Source organism: Leucoraja erinacea, chromosome 2, assembly GCF_028641065.1.
Source record: "Leucoraja erinacea ecotype New England chromosome 2, Leri_hhj_1, whole genome shotgun sequence".
Taxonomy (NCBI): Eukaryota; Metazoa; Chordata; class Chondrichthyes; order Rajiformes; family Rajidae; genus Leucoraja; species Leucoraja erinaceus.
Genome location: NC_073378.1, coordinates 130,939,832 through 130,961,501, shown reverse-complemented (window position 1 = coordinate 130,961,501; position 21,670 = coordinate 130,939,832). Strand labels below are relative to the sequence as shown.

The 21,670-nt window shown below is 43.0% G+C and overlaps 1 protein-coding gene across 1 annotated transcript in view; it reads right to left on the bottom strand.

The window, feature by feature from the left end:
* Positions 1–6,361: 6,361 nt before the first annotated feature.
* The window catches only part of pitrm1 (pitrilysin metallopeptidase 1), a 67,749-nt gene continuing 52,440 nt past the window's right edge, over positions 6,362–21,670 (bottom strand). The window contains exons 22-27 of the mRNA XM_055665331.1: positions 19,243–19,314; positions 18,198–18,310; positions 16,736–16,861; positions 14,588–14,733; positions 12,476–12,578; positions 6,362–7,055 (exon numbers count right to left, since the gene is read on the bottom strand). Coding sequence (XP_055521306.1) covers positions 6,962–7,055; positions 12,476–12,578; positions 14,588–14,733; positions 16,736–16,861; positions 18,198–18,310; positions 19,243–19,314 — 654 coding nt within the window. The 3' untranslated portion in view covers positions 6,362–6,961. The remainder of the gene's footprint in view (positions 7,056–12,475; positions 12,579–14,587; positions 14,734–16,735; positions 16,862–18,197; positions 18,311–19,242; positions 19,315–21,670) is intronic.

Here is a 21,670-nt window from a genome sequence, read left to right as displayed (position 1 = left end):
TTTGCATTTGGTTTGACTGATTGTCTTTCTCACACTGTTTAAGAAAGTAAAGAACTAGAAGCGGATTAGTCTTCCCGATCCAACTCCGACATTCAATAAAATCATGGAGACATAAAGGAACAGCAGACATGAGGCGCGACGGTCCCGCGAGCGAGTCTTCATGCGCCCGCACAGCCGTCTGGAGCACGTGACGTCATTTGAAGATGGACACAAATGCAGGAATAACTCAGCGGACCGGCAGCATCTCTGGAGAGAAGGAATGGGTGACTTTTCGTGTCAACTCTTCTTCAGTCTGAAAGAAGGGTCTTGACCCGAAACGTCACCCATTGCTTCTCTCCAGAGATGCTGCTGGTCCCGCTGTTATTTCAGCATTTTGTGTCTATCTTCAATTTTCTTGGCCCCGCTCTGGGAGTAGAGGTGGGGGCGGATCCGAATCCACATCAGCCGTGAGCCCCAGGCTGAGTTCGGCGATCGTTTGCCTGCTTCTGCTGCTGTTGGAGGTGAGACGTTGCGTCACGCCAGGGTCTTGGGCCTGTCCCACTTTGGCCGTCATTTACGCGACAGGCCATTGGCGCGCGAAGATTTAGTTTGGTACAAAATCTCGGAGTGCTGCGTGATACCGTGCACAACTCCATACCTCACCTCGCTTCTCAGTGGGACCGGCCCTGCGCGGCCACACGATACCCGTGCGCCTCAACGCGATGACGAGGTCGTGTAATTTGCGTGCCAGGAACACGCAAGTGGGACAGGCCATTTACTCCAGCAATTTCTGTTTATCTTCAATTTAAACCATCTTCTGCAGTTCCTTCCTACACATATTTGTGGTCTTTCTCTCCCCCTTCCCCTCCCCTCCCCTCCCACCCCCAAAATAAATACTTTTCACTTCATTGACAAACACTGCACGCTCTATTCTTTGCATTACTTTCATAGCATTACAACAATTTGATCTGGTCAACCACAAACACTAATCCCAATATTGACAATATCTCCCTTCTAAACCTCTTGATGTATTTCATAAGTTCAGAATATTACTGAACATAACAGCCCAAAGCTGCTTTAATACGTATCACCAACTATGATTTAATGACCCGTTTCCAATCTATCAATATAGATATTCACTGGTCTGACTGATACCTAGTCCCCAATGGTTGGTTGTCCAAAGTGATCAATCTCGTTTTTTTCCCTGCTGCAGTTCCTTTTATCTTCCTGACCCAAAGCAGCCAATGTACTTTTCCTCATCATTCAGGCCACCTTTAAAACCCATCTATTAATTTTATGAGGGAGGAATAGAAAGGTGTCCTTCACTGGTGTTGCTGCCTATCTTCACCTCTAAAGGAATCTGCAGGACCACCAGCTCCAACTCGGTCTGGCTCATAGAACATATTTACAACCATTTAACAACAGGCCGTGGGGTCCATAACGTCTGCGCCGAATGTGATGTTAAGTTAATTTATGCTGCCTGCAAGTGATCCATATACTTCCATTCCCTGCATATCCATCTGAAGAAGGGTTTCGGCTCGAAACGTTGCCTATTTCCTTCGCTCCACAGATGCTGCTGCACCCGCTGAGTTTCCCCAGCACTTTTGTCTACCTGCCTATCTAAAAGACTCTTTAATGCCATTATTGAATCTGCTTCCTCATTGAATATTCAAGGAGGCAGTTCAGCATCTACCTTGTTAATCCTCTTCACATTGAATGCCGCAAGATAATCTCTAGTTCTTTTAAGCACTGAACTGTAAATCAGTGAGTTCTACACGACCGAACAATTTCAACACCCCAGTGCCTTCCTTGGTGAGTGGAGGGGTGAGAGTGGTGTACATCTTCTGTAATATACATTAAAGCTAGATCCCTTTTCTCACTCTCGCCTTGGTCAATGCATGGAGCAACGTTACTAAGAACTGATTGATCACGTGAAATAAAAAAGAGAAAGTGCCGGGAGCATCCAGCAGGGTGGGCGGCATCCATGGAGAGAGAAGTAAAACCAATGTTCCACATTAATGATCTGGTTCTAGATCACCATGTTTTGGTTGCGTTTTCTACAAATGATTACTTTTGGAAACACTTGCCTAAGATTTCTGGGGAAACCCAGAGTCCCCACTGAAGGGTGGTTATCACCCAAGACCCAAATGAACAAAAATCACTGAGCTTTGAGTGTTTCCAAAATCGCTTCCTCAAAGAATTGTGGAAGCAGAGTCCTTCAGTATTTTAAGAGAGTAGTAAGATGCCATTGTTGATATAATTTCTGCTGATCCCGGTTGACGTCATCACTTCTATGCATCAAGTCCTCTCTTCAGGTAACCCATCCCACAGATAATAACAAGTTTGTTAAATTATTGGAATTTTATAGCACCCAGAGGAAGGCAGGTCCAGATCTCTTCCCTCAGGCATTATCTTATTAGTCCCAGTACAAATCTAATTACAGGTGCACAACCTTTTATCCGAAAGCCTTGGGACCAGAAACTTTTCGTAATTCAGAATTTGTCGGTCTTCGGAATGGAAATTTTTTAGCGTAGATTTGAATGGCTGGCTCAGTGGTAGAGTGCTCGGCTCATATCCGCAAGGTCGCGAGTTTGTGCCTTGATCCCGGCAGTTCCTCGGTCGCGAGTTTGAGTCTTCAATGTCGTTTTTTCTTGCAGAATAAATGTCTGTATGAAATGCAGTGTGTTGAATGAATTCCTGAATTTGTAAATGTGCCCGCACCATTGAATCACCTCTCGCACTCATGTCACCCTAGCGGGGCTACATGCGTGAGTCTACCATGGGAACTTTTTAACTCAGCGGGCAGGTAGCAGCATATTGTCAATTATTAACCCTCCCGCGCAATATAACTTCACCTTCTCTTTTATGAATGGGGATTTAGTTCCCCTTTCTTCGATGACCGACCGGAGGTTCCGCTGTCACCTCTGCGGGCCGCCCTCGGTGAACGTCCTGTCTCCCTGTCCCTGGGATAGTAGGGGGTGATCAAACAGCACAATGCCCCCCTCCCCCTCCAACTCCAGAGGAATCCGCTCCCCGATGGGCCGCTACGGCGACAAGTGGCAGTTCGCCCACAGCCCGAGCTGCGCGACCCCAAGAACAAGACGTACCTTGCACACCATCAGCTTCTGCCCTTACGGGGAGCGTGTTCCTCTGGAGTTGGAATGGGGCTGGGCTGGAGTTGCTGCTCTGGGATCTCCGTGCTTGCAGTGGGCCTGGGGGTCGGTGTCCCTATGAGGGGACGCAGCTCGGGGAACGGCTTCTGGTGGTCCTGACGTCTCCGGCCAATTTGCAGTTTTCCTCTGAAGTTGGAACGGGGCTGGGGGTTTAGTTCCCCTTTCTTTTCGATGGGGAGTCCCCTTTCTTCGAGGACCGACCGGAGGTTCCGCTGTCACCTCTGCGGGCCGCCCTCGGTGAACGTTTTCAAGGACCTTTCTTCAAGGACCGAAAAAATGTCCGCTATTCGGAGGTTTTCGTTATTTGGATCTTCGGATAAAAGGTTGTGCACCTGTATCTGCAACCCACAATCATATCCCTAGCCTTAAATATTTATATACAATGTAATTTATTTTTAGAAGCAACCAGGATATCTTCTGACAGGGTTGTGATCTCTCCTTTACACAGAGGTAGAAAAGTAATTTCTGACCAAATCCCCACATCTTCTCCTCTTTGCCAGATAAGTTAAATATTCACAATTAGCCTCTATACAAGCCTAAATCCACTATTTTCAAATTGTGAATTAGTTATAAAAATTATTGGAGACATCGAATTTCCTGTTATCTGAGGAAGTAGAGGTGTAGAGGTCCTTCTTGGATGTTGCTTCCATGTGGTTGGTCCACAACAGATTGTTGGTAATATTTACACCAAGGAACTTGTAGTTCTCAACCATTTCCACTTCAGCACCATCGAGGCTAACCCTGACCTTCCCATCCATGCTGACTTGAACAATCTGCCCAACATGCGCCTGAAGTCCCGCCAACCCTTCTGATCTTCAGCCAAATCCCTAGAAGACTTTGACTCCACGACAGAGTGGCACAGAGCCAGGAAAGATGCCAACACCAACAACGGAGATGTCATCACAGACCCCACAGTGAAACCACCGGGTTTTGACCTCCATCGCAAGCAATGGCTAACCCGAACAGAATCCGCACTCTCCATGCAAGAACAGCCCATCACCTGCATAAGTGGGGGATGACAGACACCCTTACTTGCGACTGCGGACATCCAGACCAGACCATCCCACATATCGTGAATGACTGCCAACTGAGGCTTTTCCCTGGTGACATCAAAGTCATCCACCCAGTAACTGAGGCTGTCCTGGCCTGGATGTCTCCCCTTGACCTACAACTTTAGGCTGTGCACCCCATACACATGAAGACTTCAGCACTATTGGTGCAGATTGGAGCATGTACTTCTTCACGTTTCCTGCAGTCAATAACTAGCTCGAGGCAGAGGTTGTTGATAGGACCACGGTTTTGTCCAACAATGTACACATACACACATTAAAGCAATATTTGAAGTGAACCAGATTGATAAGATTTAAACATTAGAAGCATTGACCTTCCAAACAAGTATCATTGACATAAATGGATTATTAAGTTATTCGCAATTATATTCTTTTTCAAGTGTGATCCACTGGAATCCTTTGCTCAATTTCCATAATTTCACTGCTCTCCCGTTATACCTTCCAGTTGCCTTAAGCCACTGTCCCACTTTCCAAAGTTACTCACTAATTCTCCCAAGTTTTCCCCTTGATTCAAACTCGGGAGATGCCAGCCGTAGATACTTGGGGCTGGCATCAACATGCTGAAAAAACGTCCCGACTTACCTGATGCCCCGAGTACCCACGGATGACATTACGAGCCGCTACGAAATATCTACAGACTCCTACGGACTCGCTATGGACATTCTCCGAGTTTGAATCAAGCGGAAAACTTGGGAGAATTCGTGAGTAACGCGGGAAAGTGGGACAGGGGATTTACAATGACAATAAATGTAACGGGTGAATTAAAAATAAACTCTTCAGATGAGCAAGGCAATGTTACCGTAATCTAGCTGTATATAGACAACAATTGAGTTACCTGCATATTTGTGTAACTTTAAGAAACAGTTTTTCCCTTTAGCATAAATATACGATGTAAATAGAAAGCTACTAATTTAGGTTGACGACCCTTTATCAGACTACAAATGCTGTCTGTATTGAGTTTGTATATTCTCCCTGTGACCTGCGTGGGCTTTCACCGAGATCTCCAGTTTCCTCCCACACTCCAAAAACATACAGGTTTGTTGGTCAATTGGTTTGGTACAAATGTAAATTGTCCCGAGTGTGTGAGGTAGTGTTAATGTGCGGGCATTGCTGGTCAGTGCGGACTCGATGGACCGAAGGGCCTGTTTCTGCGCTGTCTCTCTAAACTAAACGATCTGATGATGAATCCAATCAGTTTGCACATTCTCTATTTACATTTACATGGGTTATAAACACAAAATGCTGGAGTAACAGCGTGTTAGGCAGCATCTCTGGGTAGAAGGAATGGGTGTACTCTGAGGAATTCTGAATTCTGAAGAAGGTCTCAACCCGAAATGTCACGATTCCATCGATCCAGAGATGCTGCCTGTTACTCCAGTATTGTGTCTATCTTCAGTGTAAACCAGCATCTCCATTTCCTTCCTACACAGTTTCTGCTGTTTACACAAGTCTCATTCCACATTCCAAAGAAACTGGCAGGTTAATTGGCTGAGTAAATCACTCCTTTTCTAGTTCAGAGGCAAATAAAATCAATGGATGCCCATGAGAGAGATTAAGTTGCAGAGGGTACAAGAAAATAACCAAAGGATAAATCAGACCAATGGGATTGTCAGAATGGACCCAATCGGCAGAATAGTCTCCTTTTGTGTCATTATTTATGAGCTGCAATGGATGGGATGGAATATCTAACATTATCCATTATTTCTCAGATGTTATCTGCTCTGCAGAGTGCCTCCAAACAATGTCGACATCTACCCTATGAAGTATTTCACTTTTGTGCAAATATAAAACAGGACTTTGCATTAGTCTAACGGGACAATTTACTTCTGATCCGATAGGGCTGTTAAGTTGTTGAGTCAGAATTATACGGCATGGAAATAGACCACTCAGCTCAACTTATTCAACCTACCAACCAAAATGCCAATTTAAGCTAAAATTAACCATTCTCCTGCATTTGGTCCATATCTCTTTAACTTTTCCTATCTGTGCACCTGTCCAAATGTTTTAAATATTACAACTGTACCTGCCTGTACCACTTTCTCTGGATGCTCGTTCTGCATCCCCACTACCCTCACCATTAACACTGAGGCATGAAAAAAAATCAAAGGCAGAATACAAGAATGAAACATTGCTAATAGGTTTTACCATTACATAAAAGTTTTATTTTAGATTACTAAAAAATACAGATGTTTAAATTTCCTAAAGCATAAGGAGGTCTCACAATTGCCCATCTGAATGGTCTGCATAAACCACTTGTCTTAATCTCTTCCAACGAGAATGTTTTGCATAAAATGTTCCAGTTAAGTCAAGTGACAAATACTACTTAAATAGGTTGGAAAGAATTGTATTTCTGCTGGCAAATCACATCGTAACAGAATTAACAATATTTCACATAATTGTAGAGAAAACATTCAGCATGATTTTTCCTCAAAATCATTTTTTTCTCCTCCAAGAGCTGGATACGTTACTTGCCTTGAATTTCAACAAGCATTAGGAATCCATATTTACTCTGTTGTAGCAGCTGCAAACTTAAAATTGAGGTAACAAGGAACTCCACTGAATTGTGCCATTCGCAAAATCTGAGAACCTAGTCTTTGGATCAAGAACATTGCTGTTTCCACATTCATCTCCTTCAGAATTAGGTGCAAGTAAACATCAATATTTCAGTGGAATCCACCTTGATCCTGTGTTACTTTGGGGAAGTGATAAGATCCTTGGCATTTGTCATCTTATCCTTTATTACCTCTGCACCCAACTTGGATCTCGTTTGATAGAATCACTTTCAGGCCCTAAAATTGCAGCCCCACTTGTGCTTTGTCCAGCAATCAAATATCTGAAAAAAAAATCAATACAAAGAAACAGTGTTAATTGAAGCACAGAAATTGTTTTCTTTGGGTTAAAATAGTACAGCGTATTGTTAGACTGAGACACAAGGAACTGCAACTGCTGAAGACACTCAGTGGGTCAGGCAGCATATCAGTAGGACATGGACAGGTGATATTTCAGATCGATATGCTCGTACTTTTTATGTTGAAACATAGAAAATAGGTGCAGGAGTAGGCCATTCGGCCCATCGAGCCTGCACCGCCATTCAATATGATCATGGCTGATCATCCAACTCAGTATCCTGTACCTGCCTTCTCTCCATGCCCCTTGATCCCATTAGCCACAAAGGCCACATCTAATTCCCTTAAATATAGCCAATGAACTGGCCTCAATTACCTTCTGAGTGGCAGAGAATTCCAGAGATTCACCACTCACTGTGTGAAAAATGTTTTCCTCATCTCGGTCCTAAAAGATTTCCCCCTTATCCTTAAACTGTGACCCCTTGTTCTGGACTTCCCCAACATCGGGAACAATCTTCCTGCATCTAGCCTGTCCAACCCCTTAAGAATTTTGTAAGTTTCTATAAGATCCCCCCTCAATCTTCTAAATTCTAGCGAGTACAAGCCGAGTCTATCCAGTCTTTCCTTCATATGAAAGTCCTGACATCCCAGGAATCAGTCTGGTGAACCTTCTCTCTACTCCCTCTATGGCAAGAATGTATTTACTCAGATTATGAGACAAAACTGTACGCAATACTCCAGGTGTGGTCTCACCAAGACCCTGTACAACTGCAGTAGAACCTCCCTGCTCCTATACTCAAAACCTTTTGCTATGAATGCTAACATACCATTCGCTTTCTTCACTGCCTGCTGCACCTGCATGCCTACTTTCAATGACTGGTGTACCATGACACCCAGGTCTCGTTGCATATCCCCCTTTCTTAATCGGCCACCATTCAGATAATAGTCCACTTTCCTGTTTTTGCCACCAAAGTGGATAACCTCACATTTATCCACATTATACTGCATCTGCCATGTCTTTGCCCACTCACCCAGCCTATCCAAGTCACCTTGCAGCCTCCTAGCATCCTCCTCACAGCTAACACTGCCCCCCAGCTTCGTGTCATCCGCAAACTTGGAGATGTTGCATTCAATTCCCTCGTCCAAATCATTAAAATATATTGTAAATAGCTGGGGTCCCAGCACTGAGCCTTGAAGTTGAAAGACTTCAAAAAAAAAAAAGCTGCATCAAAAATAGTGTAGAAAGGAACTGCAGATGCTGGTTAATACAGAAGATAGACACAGTTGGGTCAGGTAGCAACTAGAGAAAAGGGATGGGTGAAGTTTCGGGTCAAAACCTTCCTTCAGATTTAAAGTAGAGGGGAGGGAACTAGAGGTACGAAAACATCAGAAAAAAATCAGGGCCAGAACTGGGGTGCAGACAAAGAATGCGAGCACAGCCACACTGGGATAACAGTGTGTAGAATGGTCTCGACCCGAAACTTCACCCATTCCTTCTCTCCAGAGAAACTTGGACAATATGTGCAGGAGTAGGCCATTTGGCTCTTCGAGCCAGCACTGCCATTTAATGTTATCATGGCTGATCATCCACAATCAGTACCCCGTTCCTGCCTTCTCCCCATATCCCTTGATTCCGCCAGCCTTTAGAGGTCTATCTAACTCTCTTTTAAATGCATCCAGCGAATCGGCCTCCAGTGCCTTCAGAAGCAGAGAATTCCACAAATTCACAACTCTCTGTGTGAAAAAGTTTATCCTCATCTCAGTTCTAAATGGCCTACCCCTTATCCTGAAACTGGGCCCCTGGTTCTCCAACATCGAGAACATGTTTCCTGCATCTAGTGTGTCCAATCCCGTAATAATTTTGTGGTTCTGTAAGATCCCCTCTCATCCTTCTAAATTCAAGTGAATACAAGCCCAATCGCTCCATTCTTTCAGCATATGACAGTCCCGCCATCCTGGGAATTAACCTTGTGAACCTACGCTGCACTCCCTCAATAGCAAGAATGTCCGACAAATTAGGAGACCAAAATTGCACACAATGCTCCAGGTGTGGTCTCACCAGGGCCCTGTATAACTGCAGAAGGACCTCTTTGCTCCTATACTCAACTCCTCTCGTTATGAAGGCCAACATGCCATTTGCTTTCTTCACTGCCTGCTGTACTTTACTTATAGTGACTGATGTACAAGCACACCAGGTCTCGTTGTACTTACCCATTTCCTAACCCGACACCATTCGGATAATAGTCTGCCTTCCTGTTCTTGTCACCAAAGTGGATAACCTCACATTTATCCACATTAAACTGCATCTGTCCAGTCACCTATCCTGTCCAAGTCACCCTGCACTCTCATAGCATCCTCTTCACAGTTCACACTGCAACCCAGCTTTGTATCATCTGCAAATTTGCTAATGTTACTTTTAATCCCTTCATCTAAATCATTAATGTATATTGTAAATAGCTGAGGTTCCAGCACCGAGCCTTGCGGCACCCCACTAGTCACTGCCTGGCATTCTGAAAAGGACCCGTTAATCCCTACTCTTTGTTTCCTGTCTGCCAACCAATTTTCTATTCATGTCAATGCCCTACCCCCAATACAATGTGCTCTAATTTTGCCCACTAATCTCTGTGTAGGACCTTATCAAAGGCTTTCTGAAAGTCCAGGAACACTACATTCACTGGCTCTCCCTTGTTCATTTTACTTGTTACTTCCTCAAACATTTCCAGAAGATTAGTCAAGCATGATTTCCCCTTTGTAAATCCATGCTGACTCGGCCCGGTCCTCTTACTGCTATCCAAATGTGCCGCTATTACATCTTTAATAATCGACTCCAGCATCTTCCCCACCACTGATATAAGGCTAACTGGTCTATAATTCCATGCTTTCTCTCTCCCTCCTTTCTTAAAAAGTGGGATAACATTAGCTACCCTCCAATCCACAGGAACTGATCCAGAATCTATAGAACATTGGAAAATAATCACCAATGCGTTCATGATTTCTAGAGCCACCTCATTGAGTACCCCGGGATGCAGATCATTAGGCCCTGGGGATTTATCAGCCTTCAGTCCCATCTGTCCACCCAACACCATTTCCTGACTAATGTGAATTTCCTTCAATTCCTCCATCACCCTTGGTCCTCTGCACCAAGTAGATTTGGGAGATGGTTTGTGTCTTCCTTAATGAAGACATAACCAAAGTACCTGATCAACTTGTTTGCCATTTCCTTGTTGTCCATAATAAATTCACCTGTTTCTGCCTTCAGGGGACCAACATTTACATTAACTATTTTTTTCCTCTTTACATACCTAAAGAAGTTTTTAATATTCTCCTTTATATTCTTGGCTAGCTTACCTTTGTACTCCATCTTTTCTCCTTGTATTGCCTTTTTAGTACCTTCTGTTGCTTTTAAAAGTTTCCCAATCCTCTGGCTTCCCACTCATCTTTGTTATGTTAAATGTCTTTTTATTTTGTACTGTCCTTGACTCCTTTGTCAGCCACGGTCTCCTCTTACTCCCCTTAGAATCTTTATTTCTCTTTGGAATGAACTGATCCTGCACCTTCTGTATTATTCCCAGAAATACCTGCCATCGATGTTCCACCGTCATCCCTGCTCGGGTCTCTTTCCAGTCAACTTTGGCCAGCTCCTCCATCATGCCTCCATGGTCCTCTTTATTCAACTGCAATACTGACACTTCCAATGTTACCTTCTCCCTCTCAAATTGCAGATAAAAACGTAGCATATTGTGGGTAATGGTTCCTTTACCTTGAACTCCCTTAGTAAATCTGTTTCATTACACAACACTAAATCCAGAAATGCCTTCTCCCTGGTAGGCTCCAGAACAAGCTGCTCTAAGAATCCATCATGGAGGCTCTCTACAAACTCACTTTCATGGGGTCCAGTACCAACCTGGTTTTCCCAGTCTACCTACATGATGAAATCTCCCATAACCACTTTTGCATTATCTTTGTTACGTGCCGATTTTAACTCCTGATGCAACTTGCACCCTATCTCCATGCTCCTGTTTGGGGTCTGTTGATAACTCCCATTAGGGTCTTTTTACCCTTACAATTTCTCAGTTCTATCCACAATGACTCTACGTCTTCTGATTCTATGTCACCCCTCGCAAGGGACCGCATTTCATTCCTTACCAACGGAGCCACCCCAGTCCTTCTGCCCACCTGTCTGTCTGTCTGCTGCCTGCCCCGCTGAGTTACTCCAGCATTTTGTGTATATCTTCGGGGTATTAGAGCAGAAAGAATATTGCAAAGTAGTAGTTTCATGTTGAAGTTCAATTATGCCTCGAACAAAGAATGTTAACAACAGGTGTTAACATATTTAGTCCCTTATTTGACTTCTCATGCCAATATCAATTAAACTCAAGCTGTTGATTGTGTTGGCACCATTGGACACATTGCCTTAAAATTGAATAAAAGTTGAACTATGCAAAGTACTACTGGCATTGATGTTACAAAATGAAAAAATAAATTAGGGAAGAAACAGATGACCAAAGTCAAGACCAACAAATGAGAAATTATAATCTGATAATTTATATAATTTATACAGAATTAGCATTGCAGTTAAATTAATAAAATAAACACATAGTACATAGCATTGAAGCTGTAAAATACAAAGTGGCCTCCTCTGGAAACCTCCGTAGAAGATGAGAGATCAAACCAATATTGAATAGTGGAGATTAAATCAGGTTGCCAAGTTACTGTAGTGGAGAATGTCCACAGTCATGCTGGTGGTCACCACTGCAGATCACTGAGAATATACTCATTTGCTCTAATAACTGCACCCTTTACCTGCCTACATTTAAACATTCAGTTTTTTTGTTTCTTGTCAGTGCATGATCATGAAGGGGCAACGACACAGATTATAACTGAACTGGGAAGGAAAGCTGGCAAAATCCGCAAGATAGATATATCCCCTCCCGAGTGAACTAGGGCCTCTACCCGAAACGTCACCCATTCCTTCCCTCCAGAGATGCTGCTTGTCCCGCTGAGTTATTACAGCTTTTTGTGTCTATCATTATCTCTGCAGATGGAACTCAAAGCATTTTTAGTGTCTATCTCCGAGCTATCATTTGTCCATTTCCCGCCACGGGTGCTGTCGACCTGCTGGGTTCTTCCAGCAGTTAGTTTTTTTGCACACTCTTTTCTCCATTTTAACAACTGAATTATCATGTTTCCTCGAGGGCAGCACCAGCACATGCAAACCAACACAAGGATCAGTGGAATCTCCCTCACCCACCCCCTTTATCCTTCCCCCCACAAATGTAGGTTTTCTGGAAGCCAAGTAATTTAACATCAACCTGTACAAGATTAGCTTGAACTGTATTGTAAGGCATAAACAAGTAGATTCATTTTGCCTTTTTAGCATCAAGGCTTCTTTTAAACAGTTACTCACTTGTTGGTTACTTCTATCAAGCCATCATGGTCAACTTCAAAAAGCTGCTCCCTGCGTTTCAGCTTCATGTCATCCGAGATACTATAGAGAAAACGATCTAATCCTGGTGAATAAGCAGAGAGAGTGTAATAAAACAGCATTTTCAATTGCTAAATTGCTTTAATCAATTCTGGCAACTCTAATACGATGTGCTTTCAATCACACTCATTCACTGCAAGTGCAAGGAGAAACTTGTGAATGCACATAGTTAATTCTATATAAGTTGTACCAAGCACCTTTGCAAAGATGATTGAATGATGTGCTGGCACACGGAAGGCAAGGCCGATTTTCATCATCTATGTCCGTTAGGAAGTGGCTTGCACGACACAAGAAGCAGCTTAACACATGCTTGAGGGACATCATCAATCTTTATTATTTCTGGAAGAGGTTGTTGTGTAGCAGGGGACAGTTGGTTGATAACTGTGGTTGATAAACAGGGCCCCATTCTCATGCATGTCTCAGTGAGTGAAGCAATAATTTGGAACCTTTGGCTATCTGAGCAAACATATGGTAGATGGTCTAGACTTCAAACTCGGCATAATTCATACGGTCCACTGGGCAGCAGTAACCAGCAGCCTTCTTATGCATTTTTGCGACACACTATCTGTAGATGGAACTCAAAGCATTGGAGAAGTATCATAGAAACATAGAAATTAGGTGCAGGAGTAGGCCATTCGGCCCTTCGAGCCTGCACCGCCATTCAATATGATCATGGCTGATCATCCAACTCAGTATCCCGTACCTGCCTTCTCTCCACACCCTCTGATCCCCTTAGCCACAAGGGCCACATCTAACTCCCTCTTAAATACATCAATGCTCTATTGGCGAAGTATCCAAATTCATGGCAAGAGAAGTTAACTAAAATTAACTCTCTATATCCTGGTCAAATCTGCTGCAGTATTGCAGCTGGTAGAGCTGGTGAGCTCGACTCCAGCGACCCAGGTTCAACCATAACCTCTGGTGCTGTATGTGTGGAGCTTGCGTGTTCTCTCCTTATTTCCACATGAGTTGCATCCAGGTGCCCCAAATTACCCGCACATGGGCATGTAGTTTATTGGCTACCGTTAATGAGTGGTAGATCATTAGGAGGTGAATAGGAATATGGGGAAAATAAAATAGTATTTGTGTAAGTGGGTGCTTGATGGTCAGCATGGTGAGTCAAATAGCCTGTTTCTGTGGTGTATAAAGACACTGCCTCCCCCCCCCCCCACAATGTCCTTCCCCTCACCACATCAGCAGCATTGAGGCATTAGTACATTCAGATGACTCTGATATGCAGGCTCCATCGTTTGCATGGTTGAAACTATGCTCCTAAAACAGAGACATAATTGAGCTCTGCTATGCTAGAGGTACCAGGTGACAAATGCAAATGATTCATGGATGCTCTTTAAGCCCCCTTGAAAAGATGCAACATTCCAGTGGGCCTGCAGGCATCCCTGCTCTACGACTGCTCAAAATAGAGGAGCACGGGGAATGGCACTGAGAATCTGAAGCCACTTTATTGGGAGTACATGGGAGCCCAGTGTAAACAGCAAGCTTCCAACTCACGCAAACTGTCACCCTCCCACACTGCGGCAATATCAGCATCTCACATGGCCTGCATCAGCCAGAAGAACCCGTAGAACTGGAAGCTTACACCGTTGAATGCCCAAGATGGTTAGGCCAACAGAAGTCTTTGTTAAAGCTATCATACCTGCTAGTTTACAGCAGGCACCTGGGACCCAGTCTTACATGCAAAAATAGACAAGTTAGAATTTTGTCAAAGGTTAAAATGCACGCATCAATATCAAAAATGAGAACATAATCTGGCTGCTGCTGAGGTGCTTGATGACTAATCAGTACACAGGAGAATAGCTGGACATTTAAATATTCATGACCAGGGTGCCTGTCATACTTAATATATTGTTAAGACACACACAGCAGGGTTTTCCAGAAACACAGATACTTCATCCAATCCAACAGTCTATTATTCACTATCTATAATATGTTCTGACCCCACAACCATCTTGGAATCAGCTATCATTTGATACTCTCCTTCCCCTCATACTTTTATTAATGATCAAACATTCTTACCCTTGTCTGATGGTGCTATGGGGGTATCCACAGCTGAAAAGACGGATAATTTGGCTTCATCGATATCTTCTTGTGTAAATTTTCCTGCTCTGGCCCAAGCAATGCTTCTTCTAAATACTGACATTGTACCGAGAGAATTAGGATCTCTGTAATGATAAACAGTAATATTCTTGTATATTATATCCATAACTCAACCATTTTTCATGTATTATCTTCAAACATTTGCTCATGAATGATAATTAAATGCACCATAAACTTACAGGTAAAACATTTAAATTTCCATAGCAATCCACTGGTTAAGAGCCCAATAAAATGTGAAGGCTGAAAATTAACATTTGAAGCCTGAATGTAGATGAAGGAAAAGTTTAACCTGTCTCTTAATTATATTACGCATCTAGAGTATTTACTCTATACCACATATACAATTAGATCATTTACACAAATGATCACAAGAAGAATACTGTTGCAAAGTCAAAACTGTTTTGATCCCTCAAATTACAAATTTCCATCTCCATTGACCAGCCTTTATATTTAAGACCATTTTTGTTTATTCATATTGCATCCAAGATGATAAACAATGATAAAGCTACACATGAAAACATATTCTGAATAACAAGAACTTCCATTGTAGTAGGTATGTTACAATACTTACCTTCAGCGGCGCTGCAATTCTGCCACTGGCCGTGTGTGCGATTATGGCGCCTTTGGGGGGGGGGGGGGGGCTGGTTTAAAACGCGTTTTTTTCCTACCTTGTCCTGGATTATATTTGGTTGGAGTGCAAGCTTTTGCTGAAGAATCGTTCCGATGGGCGTTCTGTGTATTTTTTTTTTTTTTAATCGCCCAACAAGTTCAGCGCTGGCGTAATTTTAAAATCAGCTTCTAAAGCCGTCAATGCTGACAACGGGGACGGATTTCACGTACGGGACAGGTAAACGAAAGCCGTTTATTTTATGTATAAAAGTGCTCCTTAAGATGCCTTTAATTCACATTTTAAGTTGCGAAACGGTGATTTTTTCCCCATACGAACAGGCAGTATTTTTCATGCCGATACGGGTTTAAATTCACTGCAACCGCAACGTTCCAAATGATCGCGTTCCAGAAAAACCCACTCGCAAGATGATTTAAATGGCCATTAATTTACAGGTATTAAACATTAAATTATTCCATTTGGCCTATAAATCCATGACAATGAGATTTAAAAATTATGTTATATTGTGAATTATTGTGTGAATGTTATTTGGACACAAGCTATTTAAAAATGTTAATCTATTCTTAAGAAATTGATAGATGTTTAGATCTAGTTATTGAATTTTGTAATTAGCTACAATTAGGTAACTAACTAATTATATGTTTTAATTTCAAGTCATCTAAGTAAGATTGTTTCATATTTGTTTCAGAATGCTTCAATCTATAATAACTGAACATTTCTTTCAGTTCTCTTAATTTTTAATAAAGTTATAGGCTTTTGACGGTCCTCGATCACAGCTTTTGTGTTAAGTCAATGGAAAAGCAATAGGGAACAAGATGCTAATTTCCGAGTATGAAAATGGCCATAACTTTAAGACTGAAGATATGAAAGTGAATTAGGTGTCAAATTAAACTTCTTTTTATGCTTTATCTGATGGGATAAATTACTGACTTGATTTTTTTAAAATCTCAAAATTTTGTAACATTGCTAATTGTAGTGCTTGTAATAAAGCACAAAATAGGTCCACGAAAAAAAAATGAAGCAAGGCCAAAAGCGATATTGGAGACATGGCGTCCGGAGTGGTATCAGATACATATTGTTGTTGGTTTATTATTGTCACGGGGACCAGGGTACAGTGGAAATGCCTTGCTTGCATGCTATCCAGCCATATCATACTATACCCATATATAATCAAGCAAGACACACGTAATGGAGACGTAAAATGGTGGACCGATAAAGAGTCACAAAGATCTGGTGCCGTCTTGCTCTTGCATCTAGGTACGTTCCAGTTAAAAGCCATTTCCCAGCATAATTGGAACTTTTAGCACCAGATCTGTAGCCCCAGTTGAAATATTATTGCATCATAACAGCTGATAAAAATCAAGCAAAAGGGGCAACTCATACTTGAATCTGTGTTCATCTCTGCACAATTAAAACCATTTAAAACATGTCACGGGTACCTGTAAGAATAGAATGAAAATAGACCGCTGTTGCTTAAGTTGGCACCACCTCCATACGCGCCACCTTTCTCCCGGATTTCACGGTGGAGGAATTTAGAAGTAATCAGCCGTGCAAGAACAGAGAGTCTACAAATAAAGTGCAATTGATGGCAAATGCATTTGTAACAATATGATTGTTTTATGAGTAACATTACACAGGGAAAATGAAGTTACTTTGCTGATAAAACTCACATAAATATCCATGATCAGACTATGCAAAAACGTTACAAACCACTTAATTTAATGTATTTCCTTTCCCCATGACACCCACCCATTGATATGATTTAGAATGCTAAGTTGTCAGCGCCATATGGCCAGAACAATCAATTTAACAGCATTTATGGATTAAAAAGTAATTGAGATAATAAGCTGGGTAAAAAGAGCAGATTGATTAATAGAGCATGGAAACAGGCCCTTGGCCCTCTGAGTTCCCGCTGACCATCGATCACCCCTTCACACTAGGTCTATGTTATCCCACCACTACATCCATTCCCTACACATTAGGGGCGATTTACTGTGGCCAATCAACCTACACACCTGTGGTCTTTGGGATATATGAGGAAACGGGAGCACTGGGAGGAAACCCATGCAGTCACAGGGAGAATGTACAAACTCCACGGGTCTCCGGCGTTGAGCCAGTAGCTCCACTGATTGTGCCACTTTGCTGCCTAATCTTCAGATAAACTTCCTTAACTCCATTTATATAGGTTCTGAAATCTCAGAAGTGGTTCCAGGCAACTACATTAATAAATCTATATCATAATTCCACACCACCTACTGCATCTTATTTATAAACCAACAAAACGTTTTATTTACCTTTTATTTCTATGATATGGACTCTGCAATACCTCATACAAAGATTCTTATCCATGTGTTGGATAACAATCTGCTTGATTTGATTCACCTTCCCAATCCCAGCTAATTTTAGCTTCTTTCGGGCATGACTGATATTAACCAATTCAGCAGAGACCAGAATTGAAATGGGACATTCCTTTTAACATTATGGTGAATTTATCTATAAAACCATAAAGGAAGTAATTTTAATTTCACCCTCTTCTCCAATGTTATAATTTACCTACAAAATCAATACGTGCTAATGTAAATTTTGTTCCCTTCCCGGAAGACACAATTTATTTAACAAATATAGCAGGAGCTCAATTTTGTCAATCTAATTTTCTAAATGGATGAATTTACTTAAAAGACCACTGTAGTCGATAGTATTTTCATTTCCTTCTCCAAATATAGTCAAGACTGGTGTAGTACCCTGTAGTGAAGTTTAAGGTGTTATTTCAGATTTCAGATCAAAATCCCAACATTAAAAACTAATTTTCTTCCTCTCCCGTGTAATTTTGTTTAAATTTTTTACTTTATTCAAAGTTCATTAAGAAATTAATGTTTGTAAATTTATACTAATGCAACTTACCTGGCAAAGTCAGGATTTGTGTAGGAAACTGTGCGTATACATTCACTAACGTAATTCACAGGGAATGGAAGCTGGAAGTGTGTCTTCATTTGACAAGCTTTGAAGCTAGGTTCCTAAAAGGAGCAGCCAAAGAGAGATTTAAACTTTCCACTAAGCATTGTGTAAATATGTAGAACTAAATTGCCTTTGTATGTAAGAGGGATTCAAATATTTATTTTGACAAAAGCTCTCAGACTCTGTTCTTCATTCCACAAATGCTCCCCGATGTGTTGAGTGACTACAGAATATCCACATTTTAATTTAACCATTAGCTGAATCACTAAATAGATATTGTACAGCTCCTTACACACATTCTTTGTAAGAAAATTAAATACCCAAAACAAAAATACTGCTGTATTTCATATGCATACATTTCTTTTGTTACACTCCTATTGAAAGAGGATTTTAAAATATAAAGTTCTCAAAGTCAAAACCTAGCACAAGCGGACAAATACCAAATACGCAGGTCATCATTGGTGAACATTAATAACCGCTGGGGGTTATAAAGTGTGATCAATCGTAACATCATCAGCAGAGGTCCATAGCTACTTTGCGATGGATGGCACCAAAAGCTTTTCACTGTACCTCTGTATACGTGACGATAAACAAAACTAAATTATTTGTGGTAAAAGTTTGCAGGGATCTTGTCATCATAGGGAATCTCTCAGAGTCGAGTACGATTGCACCCCTGGTGGGTCCTTTCAGTGGGCCTCGAGATGGCTGAAAAGACGATCCTGGAGTAACAGACATTATTGCCAGTGGTATGTCTGTCCAGGTGGACACCTGTACATCTTTTAACAATGGGAGACGGATGTATGGACAGCCTCCACATAGCCCATGACAGGGACATCTCCAAACATTTAGCAATTTCTGCCAATATAATAGGCCTTGCATTAATATTCAAATTTTAGGACGACCTTCGACCCCAAAAAGTAGTATTTTATATCTTAACATTTTAAGTTTAGTATTTTCAGAAAGTTCATCAATTCAAAAATATCAGTCTTACAAACACAAGCTTCCTTGAAACTCTCGAACCTCCAGGCACATCACCCCCAACTTCTTCGGGATTGAGTGGTTTCTGGAAGAAAATTGGTCAAAATTAGTTGTAATCTTTTACATTGAAACAAAATCAAACAGTTGCTGTCATTCGAATGTCCGTTTCACACGCTTAATGTGGGCACTAAGGAGAGAATAGTGTTTTACAATGGAATAAAAAGCAGTCTAGTTTCAGATGTATCATAAAATGTTTATCATGGCTTATTTGATTTTCATTGGCACAACTTTGGTCCTCATGTTGATCAACAGCTATAAAAGTTTCCAAATGTGATGGAAGGGCTGGAGAAAAGACTAGGTTCTGAGAGCTCTCTTATACCTCATGTTTTCAACAATGGATTGAAAAAGCAAAGTCCAAAGTAAACTAGTTCATTTAAGCTTCTTATTGGTACAAAAAGAGAAAAAAAAGAAGGAAGAAGGAAGCATGATTTGAGTGGACAAAAAAGAGGAGAGGAAGAAAGAGAGGAAAAGGTTTTTTCACATTGGTAGAAGAAGGAAAGAGGGAGAGAGGGAAGGAGAGAGGGGGGGGAAGAAGGAGGGAGAAGGAGGGAGAAAGAAGAAGGAGAAGGAGGAAGAAAGAGGCAGCGAAGAGGAGAGAGAGGAAGAGGGAGAAGGGGGAAGAGAAGAGGGGAGGAGAGGAGGGAAGAGGGGGAGAAAGGGGAAGAAAGGGGGGAGAAGGAGAAGGAGAGAAGGAGGAGAAGGAGAGGAGAGAGGAGGAGAGAGAGGGGGAGGGACGAGAGAGGGAAGAAGAGGGGGAGAAGAGGGGAAGGGAAGGCAGAGGGAGAGGAGAGGAGAGGAGAGGAGAGAGGAGGGGGAGGAAGAGGGAAGGAGGGGGAGGAGGAGAGGGGAAGAGGAAGAAAGGAAGAGGGAAGAAGGACAGAAGAGAAGAGGCCAGAGGGGGAGAAGAAGAGAGGAGAGGAAAGAGGGAGGAAAAAGAGAGAAGAGAAGGCGAGAGAGAGTGAGAAGAGAGGAGAGGAAGGGGAAGAAAGAGAGAGAAGGAGGAGGGAGAAAAAGAGAGGGGGAGAGAGAGGAAGGGAGCGGAGAAAGAGAGGAGGAAAGGAAAGAGAGGAGCAAGAGGAGAGAGGAGGGGGGAGAGAGAAGGAGGGAAAAAGGGGAGGAGAAAAAAGAGGGAGAGGAAGGGGGGAGGGAAGAGGGGGAGGAGAAAAAAAAAAGAAGGAGAGGGGGGAGGAGGGAAGAAAAAGAGGGAAAAGAGAAGGGGAGAGAGAGGAGAGAAAGAGAGAAGAGAGAGAAACAGATAGATAGATAGAAAGAGAGAGAGAGAGAGAGAGAGAGAGGAAAGGAGAGAGAAGGGGGAAGGAGAGAAGGGGGAGAAGGAGGGGGAAGGGAGAGGGGAGGAGGGGAGGGGGAGGAAGAGGGGGGAAGGGGGGGAGAGGGGGAGGGAGAGGAAGAGGGGGAGAGGAAGAGGAGAGAAAGGAGAGGGGAGGAGGGGAGGGAGAGGAGGGGGCAGAAGAGGAAGAAAGAGAGAGGAGAGGAGAGGGGAAAAAGAGAAGGGAGGGGAGAGAGGAGAGAGAGGAGAGGGAGAGGGGAGAAAAGAAGGGAGAGAGAAGAAGGAGGGAGAGGAGGAGAGGGAGAGAGACAAGAAGGAGAGGAGAGGAGAAAAGGGAAGAGGGAAGAAGGAGAGAGGAGGAGAGGAGGGGAAGAGAAAGAGAGAGGAGGAGAGGAGGAGAAGGGAGGGAAGAAAGAGAGAGAGGGGGGGAGAGGAGAGGGGAGAGAGAGGGGAGGGGAGAGAAGAGAGAGAGAGGAGAAGAGAGAGAAGAGAGGAGAGGAGAAGAGAGAGGGGAGGAGAGAGAAGGAGAGGAGAGAGGGAGGGAGAGGAGAGGGAGAAGAGGAGAGAGAAGAGCACAAGAGAGGAGAGGAGAGAAGATGGAAGAAGAGAAGAAGGGGAGAGGAGAGAAGGACCGGAAGGAGAGGAGGGAGGAGAGGAGAAGAGAGAGAGAGAGGGAGAGGAAAGAAGAGGGAGGGAAGGGAGAAAAGGGGAGAGAGAGGAGGAAAGAAGGAGCAGAGAGGAAAAGAGAGAGGGAAGGAGAGAGGAGAGAGAGAAGAGAGAGAGAAAGGAGAGGAGAGAGGAGAGGGGAGAGGAGAGAAGAGAGAAGAAGAGAGGGAAAGGAGAGAGAAAGAGAGGAGGAGAAGAGAAGCAGGGAGAGGGAAAGAGGAGGAAGGGAGGAGGAGAAGGGGAGGGAGAGGCAGAGAAGAGGAGAGAAAGAGAGGGAGAGGGAGAGAAGAGAAAAAAGGAGAGGAAGAGGAGAGAAGAAGGAAGAGAAAAGAGGGAGGAGAGGAGAAGAGAGAGAGGGAGGGAAGAGAGAGGAGAGAGAGGAAGAGAGAGAAGAGAACAAAGAGGAGGGAGAGGAGGGAGAGACAAA